Genomic DNA, 19,985 nt, shown 5'->3' with positions numbered 1-19,985 from the left:
TGAGGATGCAAATGAGGCAGAGCCTTTCTGGACAGCTGGGAGCTTCTGCTCAGCATGGACTTGTCCCAACTGCCAGCACAGCCCGTGATGAATGGCCCTGGTGTGTTCTGGCACACCACAGCCCCCCAGCATTTACTTTAGACAGTTGTAACACAAGGAAGACAAATGAGATCCAAAGAAACCCAACCTGCTGTTAGCCCCCTCCGTCTCCATTTACATGTCTGTTTTCTCCTCCAAGGCCATGTATCTCCTTTGTTTAGGAGTGTGTCTGGCTTCTGATCTTGTTCCAGTAGTTTTCTGCTCGAGCTCTTCCTCATTCTGCTAAAGCACTGAGCACAGACACTTTAGGGTCTGCTTTGGTTAAAACTCCCTTGACTCAGATGCTTCAGACCTTGCACCAACCCAAAATCACAGCCTCTGTTTGGTACTACCTAGGAGGTCAGGCAGTGCACATCTCCTGCCAGCCAAACTCTCACAGCTGCCTCCCACTCAAAAATCCTCAAAACCTCACAAGGGTGAGGATAAACCACCAGGTGGAAAGGTCTCCAGCTCTCTGAGCTCTCCAGAGAGAGAAAGGACCCCTTGAGGGCTTCCCCCTCCCCATGACACCCTGAGTCCTGCCCCTGCTCCAAGCCCGGGCTGAGCATCAGGATACTGGCGATATACACCCAGCCACTCCGCCGAAGTGTGTGGCACCATGGCGGCTCCCGGTAGCTCTGCAGGGAACCCAGCCCTGCAAGGACAGGTGGTCCAGGAAGTGTTTGGCAAGATGGGAACAGTGTGTCCTGCCAGCTAGCTCTCCAGCTTCAAACCAGCCTTTATTTATCTCGGAGCAAGGCTCCACAGCTGCTTTCAAAAGGCATTTGATGCTGAACTCTTTGGCTTCACATTTGCCCTGAAGAGCTCTTTTCTTTTCTCTCTTTGGGTTGCTTTCTTTTTTTCTCAAACCCAAACTCAAATTATGCTGGCAAAACAGAGCCAAGGCTGCCAAGGCCCTTGCCATTAGCAGGTGGTCCAGATGGTGACAGCAAGAACATTGTTTTTCACTGCTGATGGCTCACACTCTACTATTAGCATCTGCACAGCCTGCTCAGCTTCAAAGGGGGCTCATGGATGCAACACAAGATCTGTTTCCTTTGGCCCAGCTTGCCAACCTCTTCCCATGCTCCCAAGGCACCTTCATCGCATGGGCACTAGGTCAGTTCCTGGCTTTGCACCCGGGGACAAGGGTTTCTTGTGGCCATGGGCTGCCTCATGTCAAGCACCCAACAAATGAATGGGGACTTCAGAGTGTGACTCCATCCTCCCACCTCCACCTTCTAGAGAGGTTCCCAAGGTCATGGTCCCCGTGACTTCATGCAGCCCTCAGAGGAATAGCATAAGGCAGAGGAAGCCCACCTCATCCACTAGGAACCTGGTAGACCAGAATAATAGGGAAAAAAAAGGATTAGGAAGGACTGCCTCAGATCATCTAATCCAACCTGTGCTGAGCCAGGGCCAGCACTACTTAAAGCTTTCCAACAGGCACTGGTCTAACCATAAAAGTTTCCAGCAGTGGAGATGTAGCATTTCTTCAGCTGCCTCTTTTTGCTAAATGGAATTTCCCCATAAAGTCTGACCCCAAGGTCCCCTGTGGTTTCTTGACCTATCAGAAGTAAACTCAGAGAGTACTTTTTTCACTTTCTCTTCACAGCATCCCTCTGTGCACTTGGAGACCATCTTATCCATTCCCGGAAGCAGGGTAAACCCAAGCTCCTTCAGCCTGTGCTTGGAGGCCAGGTCATCCAGACCTCTGACCAAACTCGCTGCTGTCCTCCACAACCCTGCCAAGTGGGCGCACACCTTTCCAGAGCCCAGTTGTCCCATCGCCTGCTCTCCTCTGGGATCACCTCTCCCACCAAGACTGACTTAAATAACTCCTGCACTACAGGATCATTCACAAGTGATGCCCAAAATCCTCACTGAACAAAGCTCAGAGATAAATTAAAACAGTTGTCCCTGTAGGAGGAAAGGGGACAGAACCTGGATGCAGTGGCAGCAAGCTGCAGGACGTGTACCCCCTTGTCCTCATCCCAACAGCTGCAACGCAGTCCCCATTTCTCCCATTACCACTGCACCAGCTGCCAAGTTGGGCTGGAGATCTGAGCACCTCTTGGTACGAGGCTGACTCACAAATGGCTCTTTGTGGTGATTTTTTGCTTTAGTCTGCACTAACACAGTTTTAAACACTGGTTCTACAGCACACGAGCATGCCAGAAGATAGATACAAATTTTTGCAACAAGCCATCTGCATTGGCTTTACTAGCAGCAGGGCTAGTGAGCAGTTTAGCTTGAAACCAGGCCAAGGTGGAGAGAGTTTCCCTCCTACCATCCCCTGTCGTGCTGCAAAATATCTACTGCTCCTAGTATCTGTGCTGACATATGGGGCAATGCAACGCAAACAGGGCAGAGCCTCACTACCCCAAGTGAGAAGTGCAAAGCTGAGTGCCAGCATCTCCAGGACCTGCTGCCCTGCCCAGGCCAACCAAATCCCACAGACTCAGCAAAGAGCCATTGCACAGCACAGAAACAGCCTTCAGAAACAGCAGGGATCAACCCAGCAGACTTCAGCCCTGCTTTCACCCCAGGCAGGCAACCAAACCCTTGCAGGCTCCAACATCAGGAATTCCCTGGGGTAGCTGGCCTTGGCAGGGGCAGAGGAGGATGCTGGAGCATTGTGCAGTAGCTGGAAAATGAAACCAAGCACTGTGAGAAGAGGGTGAATCTGTAGCCATAGCGTATCATCTGGGACACTTCTACTTTTGTTCTTTGCAATACAGTGGCTGTCATCCATCACTGTAAATGCTGACTGATGCCTTTCCAAAAGCCATGTCAACTAAATAAAAGGTGGGAAACTACAAGTTGCAGGGTCTTTCAAGGAAAACACTTGATTTCTTCACCAAAGGCCACCTCAGCAGCTCACAAGACTCCTGATAATAAATGCTGCTTTTCTGGAGCCTCATCCCCCCAGACACAGTAGAAAGTCATGGCTTGATAATTTAAACAAGATTAAGGAATGTGCATGTAAACACAGTTGTGTGCTTGCAGTGTGGGGACAGTCAGTGCACAGCCCAGCAGAGGAGGGGTTTTCCCAGCCAAAACATCTGCAAGAAAGAAAATCTTGCTTTCTGTAGGAAAGTGGAGAAGAGTGAGATGTGTTTGTGGAAGAGGCAGACTGAAGGCTGCAGAGGGTGAACCTCCCAAGCCAAGCAGCTGTACCACACCTGGCACATCTGTAGTGACACAACACAGCTGTCAAATCCCTCTGGACAGGCACAGAAGAGCCACCAGAGGAACAAAACCAGTTCCAGTAAAGCCCCCCTGGAAGGGGTACTATGGCACCAAGTGAGATCAGCATAGCATTTCCCTTTGGTGCCCACTCTTGCTGCAGAGAGGCAGAGGGGTGCTTTTGTTACGGACCTTCAATTCTACCTCCAGGCTGGGAATGCCCATGCCAGGTTGGACCTTGAGGCTGCAGCAGATCGTGCCTGCTGTGTCTTGCACTCCTTGAATGCAACCTGAGAAGCATCTGAGAGAGCTTTCACCGTGCCTGGGAGAGACAGAAGTGCTCTCATGATCTCAGGTGCAAGACCTGGCAGCCAGAGAACAACCCAGAGCATGCACGATTTGCTTGCATAGATGCAGCCTTGCTTTTCTTTCCTGGCCTTGTGCACAGTCATGAGGAGAGGGGCTGTTCTGTCAGCTCCTTGGGAAAGCTTTTCAGTTATGTCTTATCAGTCCACAACATGAGAAATATGGGTCCCAGGCATGGATAAAGGACTGTGAGTGATTTGACCAATGCTCCAGAATACCTCACACCAAAGTGATGCCTGCAACATAACCCCAGACCTACTGAGGGTATGTCTGCATCATACTGCATCAGATCCCGATCCTTCCCCACCAACCCCTGCGAGTGCAGTGAGGTTAGGCAAAGAGCAGGAAAAACTTGGTTGGGGAGAGAGAGGGAGAAACAGGAGAACTTGGAACATTTTTACTGAAACTAGCTCTTGGCTGGGACCCGAGGTTTTTGACATGGCAGTGACTAGCTGCTTTCTCCAAGGAAAGTGGCTGCTTCCCTCTAAAGAGATCGTTGACAATTTGTATCAGAAAAACTCACTCTGCAGTTTACTAAGCACTGAGCCCTGCTGGTTTTTGACAGATTTCCGAGTTGGTGTCCTGGTTTCGGCTGGGACAGAGTTAACTCTCTTCTTAGTAGCTGGTACAGTGCTGTGTTTTGGATTTAGTGTGAGAATGATGTTGATAACACTCTGATGTTTTAGTTGTTGCTAAGTAGCACTTATCTTAAGCCAAGGACTTTTCAGTTTCCCATGCTCTGCCAGCAAGCAGGTGTGCAAGAAGCTGGGAGGGAGCATAGCCAGGGCAGCTGACCTGAACTGGCCAAAGGGATATTCCATACCATGGAACGTCATGCCCAGTATATAAACAGGGGGGAGTTGGCCGGGAGGCACGGATCGCGGCTCGGGAACTAACTGAGCATCGGTCAGCGGGTGGTGAGCAATTGCATTGTGTATCACCGGTTTTTTTCCTTTTCCCCCCCTTCCTTTTTTTGTTATATTCCTTTTCATTACTATTATTATTATATTTCATTATTACTATTGTTAGTATTATATTGTACTTTAGTTATTAAACTGTTCTTATCTCAACCCATGAGTTTTACTTTTTTTTTCTTTCCTTTCCTCCTCCTCACCCCACTGGGAGGGGGGAGGGGGAAACAGCTGTGTGGTGCTTAGTTGCTGACTGGGGTTAAACCACAACAGTTGGGCTCTGGAGTAGGGACACCTGCTCCAGGGCTGGAGGAGGAACAGCCAGCCAGGACCACATACCTGCCCCAGCCCTGGCCTGGCCCAGGACAGCATCTCCTCCTGTCCTTCACTCGGGGATAAGGGCAGTCTGGTGCCAGAGCTGGGGCCTGGCTCACCACCCCCTTAAGAGCCATGAAAGAAAAGGACCTGGCAGGGATTTGTGATGAATGGCTGCATTGCTCTGAGGAGGACACATTTACTGCTCCCAGAAGAGGGAGCCTCCATGGGCTTTGCAGCCACCAAGCAGTCCCTCAAACCCTGATGGAAATAGATAAATCTGCTTCCAACATCCAAGAGATACCAGTACAAGCCCCTTCTCCCCCAGCTTCCCAAGGAACTGGGCCAGGGAACCATGCTCTTTGTCAGGGTAGCCTCTGGCCAAGGATGAACCTGATCCGCCTCAGGCTAAGCCCCTCCTGCAGCCCCTGCCCTGCGCAGGGACCTGCACCAGCTGCAGCAGCTCAGCCCAGGTGGAGATCCATGCCTATCATCCTCCCCCTCCCCAGCCGTGGCCCCTCGCAGGTCACCGAGCAAGCAGCAGGAAGGCTTCTGCCAAAGCAAGCACTAGTTATCCTCCTTTCCCACTCACGCTGTTTGTCTTGGCCTCTCTTCCCATACCAGCCTTCCTCCTCTTCCTCCTCCTCCTCGGGATTGTATTGCTGGGGCTGTCACTATAGTTAATGAGCTGGGACAGAGCTGGTGCAAGGGCTCTGGGAAAGTCACGCCAAGAGACAGCCGAGCCCAGGGCATTGTGTGTGCACAGATACCAGCAAGGAGGACGCTGGAGGAGGGAACACCTGAAAAAGAAACCCCGGCCACCAACCAAGGGAGCCAGCAGACCAGGGGAGAAAAAAGGCCAGGGCTAAGCTTGCATTCAACAGGTCTCAGCAAAAGCCATCAGGTGCCTGGGCATTCCCTGGCTTGGACAGCCCAGCCACTGAACCACCGTGGATGCCATTCAGGATCCACTCCTGCCTTCGGGAATGGTCCCTGGGCCATCTCACTCCCAGTATGAGCCCAGGCTTGCTGGCTGGCACCAAAACTGGGCTGGGGACAGCGTAAATAATTTACCCATGTGGACAGTCACATTCGACACTGCGGTCTTCAGGGAGGAGAGCATGGTGCCCGTCTGTTGGCCATGCAAATCCCGCTCGTGCATGTTCGGCCCATGCTTCAGCCAAATGGAGCAGTTTTGTTCAAACATCGCATGGCCTGGGTGAAAGGGCAGTTCCCAAGGGGACATAATTCCACTTTGGGGGCAGCAAGACCATAGTCCCAGTGCACAGACCCAGGAGAGCCAGGGCTCAGGAGCAAAATGGCCAGGGACTCCCAGCTCATTGGCGATGAGGGGCAGGAGCTGGTGGGCTGCCCTCCATGCCTTGTCCATGGACGTGCACAGGAACAGGCATCTTCACCTGCCTCCATTTCCCCAAAAGCTCTTTCTCCTCCCCTGCACCCCAGCTTCTAGCTAGCACTGAGCTGCCAGGGTAATCTATGGACCCAATCAGCCACTCTACGCCTCAGTTTCCCTTCACTGCAAGGACAAAGCTCCCGTTCCCACAGCTCTTCAGCCATCCCCCACGCTCCTGTGGGAGCTGAGAGCTGGGGAGCTCCAGCCCAGCAGCCGCACCAGCGGGACTGAAGTGGTTTGGGCCCGATGGTGCAATACTCACATGCTCCCTCCCACCCCATCTCTGCAATACAATGCTATGGGGACCCGCTCTGGCAGCCTGGCCGAGCAGCGCAGAGCAGGGCACGCCTCATCATGGTGCTGAGAGACTCCCAGGAGAGTCCTGCAGTCCAGCTGCAGTAGAAAGTGTCCTTCACTCCTTTGAAAGCCCCTTTCCCCCCTCCTTGCACCCCAGCGCAGCCCCCTTGCCACTGTGGCGTAGCAGGCGGTGCTGGCTGTACGCCCACTGGCAAGGTGCTGCCTCACCCCCATGCTCTGTGTTGGGCTTCGGGCTCAAACATGAGGCAGGCCAACCACCCGCTGGCTTTTCTTTTTATTTAACAAAAATCACAACAAAATAAAAAAGAGAGAAAAGAAGCAACTTGCACTCGGAATTGTTGCATCGAACAGATCTAGCAGCAAATACCTGAGCACAGCATGAACACTGCTCGTGCGTCCCTGCCCAGGCAGGAGTGCGGGGCAGGCTTTGAACATGGTGACAGGCTCGGGGACTGAGAAGGGGGGCAATGTCCCTGAGGAGAGCAGGGGCCGAGGGCAACATCACTGCCTACTCTGCTGCTGCCGTGGCTGGCTGTTGCTGACTAGGCTTGAGGAGCTTTGGGAAGGGGAAGCTGAGCATCGATAACTGGCCTATTTCTGAACCACTGCCCCTGGGGAGTCACCACCACCATGCTGGTGCCCAACAGCCATTTCCATCATGTGGGCAAGGCCATGGCCAAGCAGACACCACAGCATCCACCGATGCCACGGACACCGGCACTGGCATTACTGGGTATATTTCCACCTGTGCAAGGAAGGGCAGGAGGGGAAATGGTGCAGGGAAGTCAGGGCTTGAGAGAGGAACCGCATCAGCCATGCTCTGACCTGAGGGCATCTAGGTTGTGCTCAGTGAGGGAGCAGCACAGTGCATGGTTGACGAGGAACATCTCCATCCTTCCCCTCCATCCCCACACTGTCCCGTCCTGGCAGTCCTTCCCAGGGATGCAGAAAGGTTCAGGCTCAGGGCTGACAATGGAAAGCAAAGGGAACATACCATTGCTGGAGGTCATGGCTGCTGTGCCGAAGGGAAGGCTGAGACCCCCCCAAACTCGTCTCGCAGAACAGTCCATCAACCAGCTTCCAGCCAGGCTGCGAAGGCGGCAAAGGTGAGACGCCAAGTGCCCATCGGGCAGAGGCTCCAGTCCAGCAGCCACCAGCTCAGCCTGATGCAGGTTGCTCAGTGACACCAGAGACAGAGAGAAGAAGAAAGAACAGGCAGGGCTCTGCCCAGTCCCGCGCACTGGCAGGAGTCCCAAGGAGGGTCAGCCCTGCGGCTGGAGGTGGAAGCAGGTTGACTCCACGAGCTTCAGATTCACAGCTGGGATCCGGCCCCACTCCAGGCGCTGGGACCGGCCATGGGCTATTTCGGAGCCTACTTGCCTTGGGGTTTGGCCTGGGAAAGTGAAAAACCCAGCTGTGATGAGTGTGATCCTCAGGGCAGGAACCTCCCCAGGGTCTCTTCCCCATGGTCAGGGCAGTCACCAAGGGGTGACCTCCCCTGGCCGAGCTGTGGCAGTGAAGCGGGGATCTGGCAGGGCTTGCAAAGCACCCACCACGCTCATATCGCAAGCCCTCCCTGTGAAGATGCACAAGTTGCAAACTCCAGGCTTGCAGGGCAGAAGTGGGGAGGGGTTTGCTCCCAGTGCCGTTTGCTGTGGCACCCATCTGACTCAGCCCAGGGTGGCACTGGGTGCAGTGGCTTTTCCAGCTTGACAGAAGGTGGTGACTGGGTGCAACAGCCCCAGGGCTGCATTTATTTGGGGTGGAAGAGGGATTGCAGAGGAGACAGACTGGTCCCAGTTGGAGGGAGGAGGGATGGAGACCGAGACAAAGTATCCATGCCTCAGTAGAGCATGTCCCAGCTCTTCCCAGCAGCCCAGTCAGACTGGGAAAAGCCTGTTTGGTGGTGAATAAATCCACCCCCGGACTGACCACGTTCCCAGTAGCTGCGCTGAGCACAGGGCCAGCTCTTACCTTCCCAGCAGAGCTGGCGTCCAGCTTCTCTCGGAGGCGAACTACCCACGGGGCTTGGAGGGGGGCACAGAGGTGCTTGCCCTTTGTGGTTATGAACCTGCCAGGCCCACAGGGGAAAAAAACAAGAAGAGATGAGCAGGACACTCTGGGGATGCTCCAGCACAGCCCGAGCTCTCACCCGCTGCCTCCCTCACTGCTCTCCTCTACCTCTACCTTGGGATGATTCTCTTCCCTGTCTTTTGTCCCAGGTTTTCCCCTCTCAGCAGGCCTGCCCTGCTCTGATTGAGCCTCCAGGATCTCTTCCATGTCCCTCCCTATTCCCTTGCTCCCAAATCCAGCTCAACCTCCCTCCTCCAAACTGCTCTGCCTCCCTCCCTGCCTCCCTGCAGGGTCCATCCCTCGGCCATCACCAGCCTGGGGCTCTTACATGGCAGCTGGGATGTCGCAGCTGTCCTGCACCAACTGGAGCCAGTAATCCTGCACTATATCTGCTGTGGGATGGGCCTCTTGCTCATCCACAAGCAGCAGTCAAGGATGCTGTTCCCACTGTGCACTGGAGGAGGAATGTACCATGCAGGCTGAGGTTGCTCTCCCTGGGTCGGCTGCACCTTCACCCAGCCTCCCCGGAGGGTGCACAGGCTGTGGGGCCACCCTGGTGGAGCGGGGCAGGATGGTGCCCACCAGCGATGCCCTCACACGCCGCCCCGACTGCACACACAGGCATGAACTCCAGGAGCCCTTTGCCTCCTTCTGATGGAAAACAAAGGAGGTGAGAAACAGCAGATTGGCAGAGGGCAACCCTTCTGCATGCCTGGGTCCCTCCCTCACCCCCAGGACCAGAGCCGGCCAGCAAGTGGGGCAGGATGGGGGTCTTCACCCAGCTTCAGGATGCTGTGATGCAGATGCTGAAGACACCCGTTCCCGAGGGGTTGGGAATGACTTTGGCTGTATTTGCTGAAGCCATCATTGTTTTTGCAGCTACCCCATCACCAGCCCACCCCGCACTGATCAGTCCTGTGACAGGTGAGGGACATAGCTGCCTGCACTTCACTGTGGGGTAGAGAAGCCTGGTCACCCTCCAAGGCTGGCAGTGCCCAGGGATGCCTGTAACCCCAGGCAGCAAGGTGTGGTGCAGCACAAGGTGTTTGCACTCCCCAGCTCCTTGCAGCAGTGCAGAGGGCCTGGTGTCACCCACCCAGACAGCTGTGACCTGTTCAAATCCGTGTCCAACACCAATAGCCCCTCAAACATCGGCTCTGCCCTAACACGTGCCTTCCCTCCTGCTCCAAGCCCTGTCACTTGCCCCCAGGCTGCCCCACACCAAAGGAGTGGCTTCGCTGCCAGTGCCAGGGATGCTCCCCTTGTGTGCTGGGGAAAATGGGACCAAGGTGATCCCAGCCCAGTGTGCACAAGCTGGACTAGGGCACTGGGAGGCAGGATTGCTCCACGGCCTTTCCCAAGCACAGCTTTCCAGCCCCAGTGCCCTGCAGGCTCCTGCCTGGACTTTGGGCAGGACACAGTCCCTCTGGGACAGGTTACAAGCAGAGGACACAGGAGGGCTGTGACGGAGCCCCAGCAATGGGTCCCTCTAAAAGTCTGCTGGAAATGCAAAAGTGGACAAGAAACTGGATCCTCTCCTTTCCGCAAGAAAAGCACCCTGAGAGGTTCCTTCTTACCATCCAGGATACGTCCCAGCACCAGGAGACTGAGGCAGAGAAGATGCAGCCACTGCATTTTGCTGCTGAGTCTGGCAGAGGATGGGCTGGAGGCGACAGTGCTCCGGGAGGGAGAGGTGAGCTCTGCACAGCTTCCCTGCACTCTGCTACTGGTGCTCCCTGCTGCCTATTTATCCTTCCAGCCCATGGCTATCACTTTCTTTTGGAGAAGAGGGGTGGGAAGTTGCAACAAGGCTAGATTTCAATCTTTGAGCAGTTCTGGAATATCCCAACTGCTTTCCTGCAGCCAGCTGCTCTGTGTCCCCAGAGCCACACACCCTCCTGCCCTCTCTGTTGCCGGCACCTGGGGCCAGGGGCTGCTGGTCAGGGCCAGAGCAGCCCCGGGGTCCCCTCACCCTGTGAAAGCACCCTGGGGCCCTGGGCAAGCACATGGGGGGTCTCACCCCATACATTTCCCAGTCCCTCCTCCGAGACATCTCTGGGACATTCCCATTAGATATCACATAGGCTCAACTCACTGATGCTGGGGGGAGAACTTGCCTCAACCCCATTTTCTGGGTATATATCAGTACTGGAGTGATGCATGGCTCCCCCTGAGCCCCCTCATCTGGTCACAGGAGCCTGGCTGGCTCCCCCTGCCCTCCCCATTGCCTCCATGCAGGGCACATCCGAAGTGGATGTGGGGTAAATCCCTTAACCACCTCCAGCTGCAGGGGACCCCCTGCCCTCTAGCTGCCAGCAGTCTCCCTGCTGACACATGGGCAGGAAAGAGAGGCTCTGCCTCCTCCTGGCAGCTGTCTGGGTGCCAAGTAGGTAAAAGCACAGCTGCTCCAGTCGCCTCTGCTCCCCAGGAGGGGCACCGGAGGGTGAGGAAAGGGGCTTTCAGCTGGTGTTGTGAATAGGGAATGTGACAGGTTTCCCCCTCCCTCCACTGGGGTCAGTGGGATTTCTAAGAGAGTGGTCATCTCTGAAGTGCATCCCTGTGGCATGCAGGGAGGTTGCCCCATCCCCCTCTCAGGGCTGAGCCACGAGCCTCGGGGACCAGAAGAGATGGTGCAGATGGGGAATAGGGGATGTTTCTAGGTCCAGGCTCTTCAGAAGCACACACAGGCAGGGAACGGGCAGGGGATTTGGTGTGATTTGGGAAGAGGGGAGAGCATTGTGTGTGCTGACCCATTTAAGTCTCATCCAGAGCAATTTGGGAGCACTGGAGCTCCAGCCCTGAGGACACCACAGGCAGCATGAAGCATCCCTGAGCACTCACCCCTGCAGAAGCCTTGATAATGCAGTTGTTAATTAAAGTGGAAACCATGGGGGGGGGGAGGGGGATCCCCATGGGAAATCCAACCCATCAAAATGTAAATGGGCCGTGTGAGCATCACCTTCATCCCCAGGCTTTCCTCGGGGAGCACCAGCCACGCTGCCACCCTCCTGGAGACCTGCCGGCTGTGGGAGCCCCTGGGGCAGCTGCTCCCTTCTGGGCTCGCGGGCTCCAGCACGCTCCCCGGGGTGCCTTGCGGGTGCTCTGCTTTCCACCTCCGAGCCACGGAGCTGGGAAGGGCAAAGGGGGAATTCCAGCAAATTCCAGGCACAGCCAGTCCCTGGGGCAGGATCTGGCCTGGCTGCATTCACCTTTCACCTGCATTTACCAGTATTTCACCATTGTGAAATACTGGGCCAGCATCGCAGCTGTTTCGATTTCCCTTGCATCTCCCGGAACGGGAGAGCCTCCCGCATGGCTCCCATTGCAGCCCCATCCCCAGTGTGGCATGGGGACTGGGGCTACAGCCAGTCCACAGGTCTCAGGGCCCCGCTGGATCTCCTCTAGCTGAGTGAACCTGTTTGATCTGATTTAAATGTAGTTAAGGAAAAAAAAGAGCAAGCCATGCCTTTGCCCAGAGGGAGCAAAGATGGTCCTGAGGGTCTGGCTAAGAGGGATGCAGAAGGTGCCAATTCCTGCTCTGTTAGAGCCCATCTGTCCCTAACACTCGTTGCCTTCAGTGTCATTGACGTTGAGGTCACTGGGGGCAATGGGCAGCAGAGCCAAGACCCTTCAGCTGGGTCCCGCTCAACCCTCCCCAGGTGAGCACCCATTTCCCAGGGTCCCTGCAATGCACGTGTCCTTCTGCATCATCATTGTGCTGCGCAGTTTCACAGCCAGGTGCTTCCTGCAAACGTCCTCGGACATGCTGTGATGGCACCAAGATGACAGCAGCCGGGTGGGATGCCCCCAGCCCTGGGTCCCTGCCATCATGCCACCTGTCCTCCTCTCTGCAGCCTCTCCAGGGGGTTTCAGAAGGGGATGGTTGGGGAACAGCTCTGAGACCTGTGCAAAAAGCAGCCCATCAGCCATTTCCTTGTCATCTCCCATGTGGCATGGCAGGAAGGATGCCCAGTGAGGCTGCACCCCAAACTCACCTGTGGACAGATCTAAAAGCACATAGGATGAACCAAAAGCCCTGGGGGCTGCTGTCTTTCACTGCTCTGTTGGCTCTTAGATTGACGCTGGGCAGAGGAGGCTGTGGGGTTCATGGCCTGGTGCAGCTCTGGGACACGGCTCATGTCAGCCCCGCTGCAGGACATCCTTGGAGGTGGGCAGATGCTTTTCCACCGCCCTTTGCAGAGCTGCAGCCCAGGAGCAGGTCTGCAATCCCCAGCAGGATGGGAGGGAAGCAGAGAGACCGGGGGGTCTGAGCAGGTGGAAGGAGGACCAGCAGCACGAGGACTCCTGAAAGCCGAGGAGCTCCAGCCAGCAAAATGGAGGATGGGGGAAGGAGGGCATTTGGGAGCTACATGGAGGTGAAGAAAGGGTTGAGAGGAGGCTCTGGGCTGGGGACCTCTAGGACAGGGCGGGTGCCGAGGGATGGCTGGGACTGGGGAAGACCCTGGGGCAGGAAGGGTGGGAGTCCCTATTGCCCACCAGCCACTTCTCCACCTCCTCTCCACTCTCAAGACAGTGGCAGACCCCAGGAGGGCCATCTTGGTGGAGAAAGCACCAAAAAGCACCTTGAAGCTTCAGTTGGAGACCACAGCCCCTCTAGCACCCATGCGGACCTGGAAACAGCACTTGGCACCTGCCGGGGCTGCTGCAGCATAGCCAGCTCCTGCTTCTCGGGAATGGCACGGGGTGGAGGGATGGACCCCATGCGCATGTCTCCAGGTGAACCTCGCTGAAGCTCAGCCCAGCGCTTCAGCTCAGCACGCTCTGCTGCTGGTGCAAGCCCGGAGCGCAGTCTGCACTGGCTAATGACTTGAGCTATTCATTTGGCCCAGGTTCAAGACTTCCCTTTTCTTGGCTGCACTCTGTGGTTTCTGTCTTGCCTGGCTACTTTCTGCTGTCACTGAAGCCTTCCTGCTCCAGGGTGGCCGAGCTCTCCTAAATTTTTGCTCTGCTTGACACGGTTGCAATTTTCTTGCCTTCCCTGCAAAATGTCTTGGGGTGCTTATACCACCCTTGCATACCCACTGCCCCGGCACATGCTGCATCGACCATGCCCTGTCTTTGCATGTGGGGCAAAGCAGTGGGTTTGCTATGCCCAGGGGTATGACTGTGTGAATCCTCCTCTACTGCTTCACTGTGGCATTGTCTTAGAGCATCTTCTTTACATTGCTTGTCTCAGCTGGGGTCTGTGGATTCAACTCCTCCACGGGGCAGGGGTTTTGGCCCCTGCTGTGGCGCTCCAGATCCCAGCCTATCACCTCTCCCTTCAGCATCTCGCAGGGAATCTCCTCAGAGGTGTTTCCTCGGTGCCATCTCACCCCGCCATGCCCACACCATGCACCATGGCAACATCGTGGCCACCTGCCTCGCCAGCAAGAGGCTCCCACTAATCCTGACACCTTTTCCTTAAAAGCAGCGTTCTGCAGTAAAGCTGGAAGCAGTGTGCAAATGCCCGTGCGTGTGCAGGCATGCGGCATACATGGGGCTGCATCTGTGCATCCGTGTCCGTGCTCATGTGTGCCTTCCTGTGCAGGTATCTGTGCCCGAGTGTGGGACAAACTCCAGCGCTCTTCCACAAGCCCTACTTTTAGGGTAAATTTTAGGGTAAATTAGAGCACCCCCATGTGCATGTTTTTTAACCTGTCTTAGCCTAAGGCCCACCTAGCATTTGAAGGGAAAAAACCCATCTGTGTGGTGTTTACATTTGCAGCCACAGAGAGACATTTCACGTGCCAGCTTGCTCCTGCCATCTGCTCATGCTTTACTGTTTGTGGTTGCAGACGTATTTGGTTGGGCCTCATTTCTAGGGGGTTTTTGCAATCATTTCACAATCTCCTGACACCACAACCAGCACAACAAGGAGTCCTGCAGAAGGTAGGGCCAGCCTCGCAGCGCCTGGACACAGCATGTCCCCAGCAAACCCAGGGCTGCCTCTGGCGGCGGGATGCCTCCAGCCCTCCCACAGCAGCCCCATCTGACTCCCAGTGCAAGGGTGTCAGTTCCCAGGCTCCCAGCAAAGCCCAGGCCAGACAGAGCACAGCCCCATTAATAACTTGGTTTAATGCTGCTTTCCCAAAGCAGCTGGGAGCACAGAGCCCAGCCGGTGCTTTGAGCAAGCAGTGCTTGTCTGGGCAGGGGCCAGAGTTGGAGGGACAGGCTCAGCTGTGGGCAAAGGATGCTGTGCACAAAAACATTTTGTGTCCCCATGTTTGCCGGCATCTCAGGACCCCTCAGTGGGGACGGCTGAGCAAACGGGATGGCTCACATCACTGGGCAATGCAGCAATACAGGAGCTGCAAGAGAGGGGACTTGCATGGTCCCCCTCCCCTGTGCCAGCAGCTCCCAGCCCCTGCACCCCAGGAATGCAGTGCTCAGGGGGGCTGCAAGAGCCAAGACCTGGGACACAGTGTATGGGGCAGGAAAGCAGCCCCTCCACTAAGGATGGAGACCCCCCATGCAGTCCTTCCTGCCCCACCAAAGTCCATCACAACAGCCAGAACGAGTGAGTTTGGTTGTAAAGGATATATTTCATTGCCTCACATCCTGTCCAAAAGTTGGTCTGGCAGACGGCCGCATGCTCCCACATGGAGGAGAGGGCAGCACGGAGCCAGCTCAGCGCCTGTCCCGTACTCAGGGCCGGTATCTTGGACTTCACAGTTTCTTTACACAGCCTTAAAATAATACACTTAAACGCCTGCCTAATAAAGCAATCAAGCCAGATAAACATGCTTGATGATAGAAACACTCAGCTACAAGCTTTACTCCAGCCAACACACAGCCTTTGCTGATATTGTTAAGCCCCACAAATTCTATTATTGCAATTATACGACTTAATAGACCTTTACTGACCAAAGTCCACGTCTGAAGTCTCTGCAAGCAGATAGCACTGAGGCTACGGTATAGCCCTTCAACTTGCTCCTTCTCGGCATGCTAAAGGGGGTTTGCAAGCACAGGGAGGTGCCATTTCCTCACCAGCCTGGGGATCTGTCCCCCCTCTACCTGAAGTCTCACCTTATGGTGTCCTCAGGTTAGTGACCTCTCATTTTACTAAAGGTTTGGGATAGAGCTGCTCTCAAATGGCTGCAGCATGTCTGCAATTAATTTTGCAAAGTCTTCTATTCCCCCACCTGCACAGCCTCATGTGCAGTTTTCACCATGTGGGCTTTTCAGACTTGGGAAGAAAGTATACAAGAGGGTTTTTTTTTCAGAAAACAAAGCATTTGGCTTAATAATGTCTGAATCTCTGCAATTTTGTACCTAAACAAAAGGATTTAAAAAATCAAAAGGACAAATCCTGACTATCTTCCTCCAAACTAAACTGCAACAGCATGCTGTAACAGCTGAAGGGAAAGCCTAGAACAGCCCAGACATACAGCCACAACATCACCCCCGCTGTCCCCAAACTCTCCATCTCAGACGCTATGAATTGACCTGCAAGGAAGCACCCAGCAAGCAGCCCGGGCAGGAGCACGGGGACATTGGGCCTGCCTGGCACCCCACAGCCCTGCAAGCTGAAAAGGAGCAAACTGGTGACAGGGAAATGAAACACAGCCATTGTTTATTTGGTAGAAAAATGTATTGGGTTTGCATGGCAAGGTTTTGGTAGCAGGAGGGCTGCGGAGGTGGCTTCTGTGAGAAGCTGGTAGAAGCTTCCCCTATGTCCGATAGAGACAATGCCAGCCAGCTCCAAGACAGACCCACCAATGACCAAGGCCAAGCCAATCAGCAACAGTGGTAGCGCCTCTGGGATAACATATTTAAGAAAGGGAAAAAGTTACTGCGCAGCAGCAATTGCAGCCAGAGAGAGGGGTGAGAATATGTGAGAGAAACAACTCTGCAGACACCAAGGTCAGGGAAGAAGGAGGGGGAGGAGGTGCTCCAGGAGCCGGAGCAGAGATTCCCCTGCAGCCCGTGGTGAAGACCATGGTGAGGCAGGCTGTCCCCCTGCAGCCCAGGGAGGACCACAGTGGAGCAGATATCCACCTGCAGCCTGTGGAGGACCCCACGCCAGAGCAGGTGGATGCGCCCAAAGGAGGCTGTGACCCCGTGAGAAGCCTGCACTGGAGCAGGCTCCTGGCAGGACCTGTGGACCTGTGGAGAGAGGAGCCCATGCTGGAGCAGGTTTGCTGGCAGGACTTGTGACCCCATGGGGGACCCACGCTGGAGCAGTCTGTTCCTGAAGGACTGCACCCCGTGGAAGGAACCCACACTGGAGCAGTTCATGAAGAACTGTAGCCCGTGGGAAGGACTCACATTGGAGAAGTTCATGGAGGACTGTCTCCCGTGGGAGGGACCCCACGATGGAGCAGGGGAAGTGTGAGTCCTCCTCCCCCTGAGGAGGAAGGAGCGGCAGAGACAATGTGGGACGAACTGACAGCAACCCCCATTCCCTGTCCCCCTGCACTGCTCGGGGGAGGAGGTAGAGAAAATAGGGAGTAAAGTTAAGCCTGGGAAGAAGGGAGGGGTTGGGGGAAGGTGTTTTAAGATTTAGTTTTTATTTCTCATTATCCTACTCTGATTTGACTGGTAATAAATTAAATTAATTTTTTTCCCAAGTCGAGTCTGTTTTGCCCATGACAGTAATTGATGAGTGATCTCTCCCTGTCCTTATCTCAACCCATGAGCCTTTCATTATATTTTCTCTCCCCTGTCCAGCTGAGGAGGGGAGTGATAGAGCGGCTTTGGTGGGCACCTGGCATCCAGCCAGGGTCAACCCATCATGAAAAATAAGAGCAATCTTCCAGAAAAGCCAGCCTGCAGCATAAAGGGTACTCTATGAAGCATGAGGAGCCAGAAGTAGAGCCCTGCAGGGAGACTGAATGAAAGCAGTCTTTAAATATAAATACAAATGTATAAAACCCCCCAAAAAGTCAAAGGAAAAGCTGACATCCTGCCAGGCTACAGAAATGGTCCTGCGGGAAGGCTACCCACCTCCGAAGGCTCCCCCCACTGCTGGGATTAACCCCTCAGGGCCACGGCTCAGCTCCCACACAAGTCTGGGTCCCTGAAGGTGTGGCCGTGGGGTGAGTGAGGACCTGGGTGCCCCCCGCCACCGAGAGCACCCAGCCGGTGCAGGGGGTCCCAGCTGGGGATCTCTGCAGCAGGCATGGCAGCACCGAAGGGGCTGTGGAGCAGAGGGCAGCCCCCTCGGCCAGCCCCATCCTCGCCCCGGAGCCGGCAGATGTCCATTGCCAGGCGGTGGGTTGGTCATTGGTGGGTGTCTTGGTTTCGGCTGGGACAGAGTTAATTTTCTTCTTTCTTAAACACAGCTGGTACAGTGCTGTGTTTTGGATTTAGTGTGAGAATAATGTTGATATAACACACTGATGTTTTAGTTGTTGCTAAGTAGCACTTATCTTAAACCAAGGACTTTTCAGTTTCCCATGCTCTGCCAGCAAGCAGGTGTGCAAGAAGCTGGGAGGGAGCATAGCCGGGGCAGCTGACCTGAACTAGCCAAAGGGGTATTCCATACCATGGAACATCATGCCCAGTATATAAACAGGGGGGAGTTGGCCAGGAGGGGTGGATTGTGGCTTTGGCATCGGTCAGCGGGTGGTGAGCAATTGCATTGTGCATCACTGGGTTTTTTTCCTTTTTTTTCCCTCTTCTTTTTTTGTTATATTCCTTTCATTATTATTATTATTATATTCCATTATTACTATTGTTAGTATTATATTTTACTTTAGTTATTAAACTGTTCTTATCTCAACCCACGAGTTCTACCTTCTTTACTGATTCTCCTCCCCATCCCACTGGGAGGGGGAGGGGGAGTGAGGGAGCGGCTGCCTGGTGCTTAGTTGCTGGCTGGGGTTAAACCACAACAGTTAGTAGTGTATTTTATTTTACTTTAGTTATTAAACTGCTCTTATCTCAACCCACGAGTTTTACTTTGTTTTTCCCGATCCTCCTCCCATCCCACTGGGAGGGGGGAGGGGGAAGCAGCTGCGTGGTGCTTAGTTGCTGGCTGGGGTTAAACCACGACAGTGGGGAAGGCATCCATCCTAAGGAAGGCAAGGAGGGGGTGGTGATGGTCTCAGCGAGAGTGCCCACCCCAGCCGGGGGCTGTTGCCTTGCATGACATGCCTTGCCCATCCCCAAGCATTGCCTTGCCCCAGCAGCTCCAGAAAGAAATCTGATTTTAAGGCAAGCACAGACCACGAGGGAGCCCTGCCCTAAGCATCTCCGCGCTCCAGCTATGGCTCTGGCAGCCCTCCCATGCTTGGCCCTGGGAGCCAGATGCCTGCCCTCCCATGGGGAAGGATCTGGGATGGGGGGCAGCACCCTCACCCCACTGCCCTGCTGCCCCCGCTCTCCCCTGCCTACCTCTTTAGGCCTGACTTAGACCCACTGCCGCTTCTGCCACTTGGGTTTGCCCCTGGGACGTGGGGACTGTCCCTTCTTCTTGTCCTTCTTGGCCTTCTTGTCCTTCTTGTCCAGGTTCTGCATCAGCTTCTGGACGGCGGGGTCGGTGGGAGAGGTGCAGATTTTCTTGTTTCTCTTGGTGGTAAACCTGGGGGTCCAGTCAGAAAGGTTTGCTGGGGGGTGAACAGGGAGGAGGATGTGAGGAGGGAGGGCTTGGCCGGAGCCAAACTGCTCCGGATGGCCCTGACTGCAGTGGGGTACTCACATGACAGCACACAGTAAACATCCTGACTCGGGTCCCTGGAGGCTGTAGGACTTCACCCAGCTGCTGGGGATGACTTTCTGGCTGTTCTTCAGGCAGCAGTCTGAGGCCAAGCTGCCAGTGCCTGGGGACAAGGGGGGCATGTGGGATTTCGGACCCTCACCGAGCCAAGGCACCTTCCCAGCCCCAGGGGAGCACAGCACAGCTGGCCGATGGCACAGGGCTTGCTTGGTATCATTCGCGGGAGAGATGCTGAGGCAGCCACATGAGGGTGGGAGCTCCCAACTCCAGTGCCCTGTTAAAGGTCAGACCCTGCCCCAGGGATATGTGACACCAGTTTCACTGCCAGTGGAGAGGAAACTGAGGCAGAGACAAGCTCCTTGCAAAGGGACTGAACCTCGTTCTCTCGCCTGTGCCGTTCAACTCGGGGTGCTGCTGCCCCGCCAGCCATGTGCACACACACATGCTCCCCCCTGCCTGTGAAAGCCAAGCAAGCACTGCAAGCCAATGCCACACACCAACCAGGCATGCACACACACACACACACACATCCCCCCTACACACTACTGCAAACCCAACACACTGCAGCTATGCACACATGCAAATGCACCGCAAACACCCCCATGCACTGCAACTGTGCCACCTGGCACCCTGCACAGACCCTGCCGAGCACCCATCC

At 55.1% G+C, this 19,985-nt stretch overlaps 2 protein-coding genes across 2 annotated transcripts; both read right to left on the bottom strand.

Annotated features, from left to right (window-relative positions):
- Positions 1–7,963: 7,963 nt before the first annotated feature.
- On the bottom strand, positions 7,964–13,393 carry LOC127027792 (C-C motif chemokine 19-like). The gene is given in 6 exon segments (XM_050913628.1): positions 7,964–7,984; positions 8,566–8,662; positions 8,993–9,051; positions 9,054–9,118; positions 10,242–10,407; positions 13,316–13,393. Coding segments are annotated over 6 exon segments (486 nt in total).
- Positions 13,394–19,020: 5,627 nt separating this feature from the next.
- On the bottom strand, positions 19,021–19,449 carry LOC127027791 (C-C motif chemokine 19-like). The gene is made up of 2 exons (XM_050913627.1): positions 19,310–19,449; positions 19,021–19,192 (listed from the first exon to the last, which is right to left on the bottom strand). The coding sequence occupies exons 1-2, from the start codon at positions 19,447–19,449 to the stop codon at positions 19,021–19,023; spliced, it is 312 nt and encodes a 103-aa protein (XP_050769584.1).
- Positions 19,450–19,985: the final 536 nt, after the last annotated feature.

Source organism: Gymnogyps californianus, chromosome Z, assembly GCF_018139145.2.
Source record: "Gymnogyps californianus isolate 813 chromosome Z, ASM1813914v2, whole genome shotgun sequence".
Taxonomy (NCBI): Eukaryota; Metazoa; Chordata; class Aves; order Accipitriformes; family Cathartidae; genus Gymnogyps; species Gymnogyps californianus.
Note: the sequence above shows the minus strand (reverse complement) of the source record. Positions and strands in the feature narration are given on the sequence as shown.

Bases quoted from the DNA above. Each gene is read 5' to 3' on its own strand.
- LOC127027791 (XM_050913627.1), bottom strand. From the start codon at position 19,449: ATGCCCCCCTTGTCCCCAGGCACTGGCAGCTTGGCCTCAGACTGCTGC. The intron at 19,193-19,309 runs GTGAGTACCCCA...CTGGACCCCCAG, and splicing joins TGTTTACTGTGTGCTGTCAT to GTTTACCACCAAGAGAAACA.